The sequence below is a fragment of the Electrophorus electricus genome, chromosome 16 (genome assembly GCF_041902795.1).
Source record: "Electrophorus electricus isolate QZ-2024a chromosome 16, ASM4190279v1, whole genome shotgun sequence".
NCBI lineage: Eukaryota > Metazoa > Chordata > Actinopteri > Gymnotiformes > Gymnotidae > Electrophorus > Electrophorus electricus.
The window spans coordinates 23169001-23175000 of NC_137512.1; the positions used below are offsets into that span (position 1 = coordinate 23169001).

The 6000-nt window shown below is 42.8% G+C and overlaps 1 protein-coding gene across 16 annotated transcripts in view; it reads right to left on the minus strand.

The window, feature by feature from the left end:
* mical2b (microtubule associated monooxygenase, calponin and LIM domain containing 2b) overlaps positions 1 to 6000 on the minus strand; it is a 54638-nt gene that overhangs the window by 21156 nt on the left and 27482 nt on the right. For 9 of the 16 annotated variants that reach the window (XM_081699481.1, XM_035532087.2, XM_035532086.2 and 6 more), the window contains 5 exons: positions 5089 to 5220; positions 4359 to 4733; positions 3854 to 3952; positions 3053 to 3172; positions 1839 to 1934 (listed from right to left, as the gene is read on the minus strand). The exons of 3 other annotated variants lie outside the window; for them this stretch is intronic. In XM_081699481.1, coding sequence (XP_081555607.1) covers positions 1839 to 1934; positions 3053 to 3172; positions 3854 to 3952; positions 4359 to 4733; positions 5089 to 5220 — 822 coding nt within the window. The remainder of the gene's footprint in view (positions 1 to 1838; positions 1935 to 3052; positions 3173 to 3853; positions 3953 to 4358; positions 4734 to 5088; positions 5221 to 6000) is intronic. 4 more of the 16 variants (XM_081699480.1, XM_035532088.2, XM_035532089.2 and 1 more) reach the window with 4 other exon arrangements.

Sequence of the window (6000 nt, forward strand, 5' to 3'; positions counted from 1 at the left end):
TGAAAAAACAGATGTCAATCACGTGGCCCTTATTTAAGCATTCTAGCCAACTCATGTTGTACATGCATTTCTCTCTGAAAACCTAAGAAAAATGGGTCATTCCAGACATTGTTCAGAAGAACAGTGTACTTTGATTAAAATGTTGATTGCAGAGGGGAAAAAATATAAAGAAGTGCAGAAAATGATAGGCTGCTTGGCTAAAATGATCTCCAATGCTTTAACATGAAAAGCAAAACCAGAGAGACGTGGAAGAAAATGGAAGACTACCATTCTAATGGATCGAAGAATAGCCAGAATGGCAAAGACTAAGCCAATGATTAGCTCCAGGGTGATCAAAGACGATCTGAAGTTACCTGTGAGTACTGTGACAACTATAAGATGCCTGTGTGAAGCTAATCTATCAGCAAGAAGCCCCCGCAAAATCCCACTGTTTAAAAAAAAAAAAAAAAAAAAAAAAGACGTGCTGAAGAGGTTACAATTTGCCAAAGAACACATGGACTGGCCTAAAGAGAAATGGAAAAACATTTTGTGGACTGATGAAAGTAAGATTGTTCTTTTTGGATCCAAGGACTGCAGACATTTTGTCAGATGACCCCCAAACACGGAATTCAAGCCACAGTACACTCTGAAGACAGTGAAGCATGATGGTGCAGGCATCATGATATGGGGATGTTTCTCTTATTATGGTGTCGGGCCTATTTATCGCATACCAGGGATCATAGATCAGTTTGCATATATCAAAATACCTGAAGAGGTCATGTTGCCTTATGCTGAAGAGGAAATGCCCTTAAAATGGGTGTTTCAACAAGACAACGACCCCAAACACACTGGTAAGCGAGCAGCATCTTGGTTCCAGACCAACAAAATTAAAGTTATGTGTGAGTGACCAGCCCAATCTCCAAACCTTAATCTGATAGAAAACTTGTGGGGGAACATCAAATACTGTTTCTGAGGCAAAACCAAAAATGCAGAGTAATTGTGGGAAGTTGTCAAATCATCCTGGGCTGGAATACCTGTTCACAAGTGCCAGAGGTTGGTCAACTCCATGCAACACAGATGTGAAGCAGTTCTCAGAACAGTGGTTATACAACTAAATATTAGTTTAGTGATTCACAGCAATGCTAAATCCTAAAGATCTTTCAGTTTATGCAGTGTTCCCAATGCATGGAAATAAAAACTATTAGAAGGATTCTGAGCTTTACTCACGTTTTTAAACACACTGCTATTATTCTGAACACAACTGTATATATGAAAGCATTAAGTCAGGGGAGGATGAAAGCCAATGACAAACAGACTTAAACTGACTCAAACTGACTGATGTGAGCAACAGGGGTGTGGTTTCTGAACAAAAAGACATGCACAAACTAGTACAAACTATAACCACTCAAAAAGCAATTGTTAACTTTAACACAACTGCTACTTGTTCCAAAGAACATTGCAAACCAGTGTTATTTTAGTAAACTGTGGTATCAATTTACCAAGACCATGAACAGCATCAGTGTGTGTGGCCAAAAGTGTTAGAAGTATCAAAGTTCCTTTACTCCTGAAAAATAAACAATCATCCGTGTCCTAAAAATGAGCGTCACACCTGCAAAAACATCTGGGGTTGTGCAAACATGCCAGAGCTCAAGCTTCCCAGGGAGTGCTGAGGATCACACTGCACACACAACTTAGCACAGATACAGATGTGCTTGTGAACTCAGACGCAACAAGAGAAGAGAAAACGACAAAACAAACCCCTAAAAGGCTCCTCAGATGAACTAAAAGTGCCTCTTTACATGCAGTGGGTCAACGCGTTGGGTGCACAGCCATGCAAGATCGCTGTAAAGGTCAGATACCTGTTTGGAGGGATCAAGGCATTCTATGCGCTTGATTTCAGCCCGATCTGAGTGCCTGTGGGCACCAGCCTGCTGGGATTCAGGATGTCCATTACACTACAGTGAATAGGAACAGCACCCTCAGCATCACTAATATGGCTTTATTGAAACGACTTTACAGGTAGTTTACCTAGTAATTAAACTCTGATAGAAAGAATACTTACTGAATTATTAAAACAAATCTGAGTAAAACAAAAACATAGTTCTTCTGGGAAGTAGACTAGAGAACTTGGCCATGTATCCATGCAACTAAGCAGTGGGCACTAGAGTAACCACCACCACTGTGGCTACACCACTGCAAGCTCCTAGTGAGGGCCATTCATGGGTCAGTGGGTTTTCAGCAGCTGTGGTTTAAGAGGCTGTCAGTTGCACAGGGGAAGCAGGAACTCCACGGCAATGGATCCCCACCCAGTTTAATGAGAGCGCAATCCAGAGTGAACAGAGAACCTGGCCTTAAAAGTGGAATTTCTCTTGATTTATTGAAACAATATGAACAACAATAATAATAAAAAAACTTGCTGAAGCTACTTCTGCAGGTCATCCAATCCATATATGGAATCTAAGATGCAAAAACTGCTTGTTTGGAGATCACTGTTTCTTTGATGTCGTAAGAACAAACTAATTTACATAACTCCACCCAAAGCCTACAGCACCTTAGTCACACTCACTGACTTTGCAGTTCTCAGGTGTGTTTAATCTCTGACTGCTTTTTCAATGGGCCACAATCAGAACAGAGCTTATTTATCTTAGATCCTTCTAAAAGGTGCAGTAACAAACAGGCCATTTAATTTTAAGGAATAGAGAGGTTGGAAAATGAATATGTAAAAATAAATGATGACTTTTTTTTTTTTAAATATAAAGCAACGCAAACATTTTAAGTGAACCTCAAGGAAAAATCTAAAAGAAAATATAGGACAACACGATTACTGCAACAGAAGCCCTGAAATAGCTGTACATTTCACAGCAGCATGTTGAAGTGGAAAACAAATACAGCTTCCATTAACTGAAAAAAGTTACCAATATTAAACAATTATCAGTTAATAATATTAAACTACAGACAAGATTTTATAAAGGGCGCCCGATACAAATAAACAGAATGTACCACTATCAAGACTCAAGTTTTGCCCAACTCAAACATAAGAGGGTGTGTAGGGAGCCTGAGCCTGTCCTGTTACCTGCTTGGACTGAGCTGGAGGAAAAGGAGAGAGCAGACAGGACAGAGCAGAGCGCCCCGTGTGAGAGTGGACCACCTGGGGCTTAGCAGGGACACAGACAGGGGCGGCAGAGCCACAGGCCTGAAGAAAGAACGGAACAAAGAAGGAAAGAAAGAAAGGGTTATAGAATGAAAAAAGAAAGAAAAATAAATGAAGAATAAATGAAAGGAAAAAAAGAAATGAAGGGGGGGAAAAAAGAAAGAGCATGTGAGAAACAGCACACCAAAACAGAGAAGAACAGCAAGTGCAGGCAGGAGGAGGCTGGTTATAGAAATGACCAGTTACTAACTAGTTCCCTTCAAACATGCTGCTGTATGTGAGCTCTGCTCTGATCACGCTGAAACTGGGACAGAGTGGTCTTAAGCTAGCTCTGCATTAAAAACCCACTAAATATGTTTCTTCTAATATAGCACATCAATTCACTCATTTAATACCAAACAAAAACAAAAGCTCATTCTCCAATTTGTAAATCTAAAGACAATTTATGGCTAAAAACATCAATGCATGCAAGACAAAACATAATTCTATTGGATAAAGACAATCAGCTAGAGCTGATTGGTTCCACATAGAAGCCCTGAAACAAGGGGGAGAAAGTGACTGTTAGTCACACTTGCAAACAGAACTCATCAGTGGTCAGTCTGAGATGCAACAAGGCTAGCTGGGCCATACCACTTGTAATCGGGGTGCAGCAGATCAGGCAGGACAGTACTAGCATATTCTGTGGTAACGGGTGTCACAAGGCATCCAGTCTCTGACTATCACCTGAGGCAGTCTGCCTGAGAAGAGGTTGCTCAGCTGCTCCGCCCTCTCCTTTATACTCTTTCGGCTGAACTCTCGGGCACTTTGAGTCTGCACTTTCCTCTGCAGGCCATCAAAAAGGCAAAGTGAAAGAATGAAGCATCACATAAAGAAAGAAGACGAAGAAGTACCTTTCGCCTACAGCTAAGCTAAGCAATGAACAGAGAATTATTTGAGATGAACAACCTCAGACCCATGTCATGAGAGCTAGGACTGGAACAATGCTTTCCAGCAGTGTTGTTTTTCTGTGTTCATCAGCTTTCAGATTTGTGAAGTAGTCTGAACAAGAAAGACTCAATATTTTTCTAATCATAAATGCAAATTTGAATGGAGAAAGCTGCTACTGCTAACTAGAAACTGGAGCATGGCTGGACATTATAAACAGCTACAGTGATAGAGGATTGGCTCAAACGCAATGGACAGGGGAGTTGGGCCAAGTCTCTAGTATTTACATCACCACACCATTCACCTCACTGATCTTCTCCTCTAGCCGTTGTAGGAGTTGGAGCGTCTCTCCCAGAGCAGGTGTAGAGGAGAGGAGGTGTTTGGGTGAGCCGTCTTCTGGCGGGGCACCTCGGGGCTCCGGGAGATGACTCAGTTGGTGAACTGGCATGGGGGCGCCTGGAGAGCTGGGCTGAGGTTCAGGGGTTTGACGACTATACTGTGGGTCAGGGGTCTGATGGCAGGGCTGTGATTCTGAGGAATGGTGCCTAAAGGGTGGCTCTGCTGTGTGGGGGTAAGTCAGCTGTTCATCTGTGTGCTGGGGAGGACGCTGGGCTTCTGCGTTGCCATATTTGTAACTGGGCTGCGTCTGAGACTCCAGGAGTCTCAAGTAAGGGGACGGCTAGATGTGGGCACACAGAGCAGCATACAGACAGTACGTCAGTGAGCTGTGAGATTTAGGCTCACTAGGAAAGGAGAATCACTGCACATATGGTCATTCCTGTGGTGGTGGGGGGACATGCCCCCTCATAATTCCTGCTCACACTACTCATATGATGTGTTAGATAGGGTAGTGTCTCCCCAAAGTTGAAATGTAGCCTATACTGCTAAACTAATATGTGTACATGGTGGTGGTGGTGGTGTGTGTGTGTGTGTGTGTGTGTGTGTGTGTGTGTGTGTGTGTGTGTGTGTGTGTGGTGTGTATGTGTATACATACATGTACCCCTAGATCTTCTCTCTCCAAAGGTTGAGCCTACCTGCCACTTTGGTTCGGGAGGGGGAGGAGGGGGAGGAGCCTGGTGTTTGGGCTTAGCAAAGCGAGGGTTTTCAGCCATGTCCAGAGAAAGGGACTTTGCAGCAGGACAGTCAGACTCAGCCTCAGGCTGAGTCTGGTTTACAGAAGCACAAGATAGAAAGCAAAAAGGGGAGAGGAAATGAAGAGAGAGCCATTTAGAGTGTGCATCTGTGTTCCTTAACTCCAGTCACGGAAAACCAGGAACACTTTACAGGTGAAGACGATGTTCCTGCTCCAACACAGCCACTCCAGCTACTGAAGGGTCTGATATTTCCCAGATGCATTCGTTTGGGAGTGCTAGAGCAGGAAAGGGTTAAGTGGCACACCTGTACTGGAATTTAGGAACCATAGAACAGACACTGTATGAAGACTGAACCTAAAGGTCTAATAATACCAAAAAGGTTATGCACAGAACTTGAATTCCCCAACCATTATCTAGGTGAACTCAGTGAAGACCCAAGGGGAGACCTGCCCCTTTAACAGAGCCTCACCTGGGTACTGCCCTCTGGGTTCATAAGCATATCACGTCGATTTGTCCTATAATGGACAGGTCAGACATGCTCATTACAAACACTGCTCATCTCAGAATCCATGACACCAGGAAACATACTGTTTGGCTGGGCTGAAGATTCATGAGAAATTGTAAATCACATTGCAATCCAACTACCAAATTTAAATGTCTTTACAACAACTTTTCAAGTCCCATTGCTTCAGATAATTTTAGTAAGGATAATTTATTAATGAGACAGTGGTAACTGCAACAGAAATTCATAGTTGAAATGTTTCTAAAAATGTTTTAAATCAGAGATTCATCACAACATAGCTGTGGAACATCACACATGTTCCTGATGTAGGAGTGCCAAAGCAGCTACTG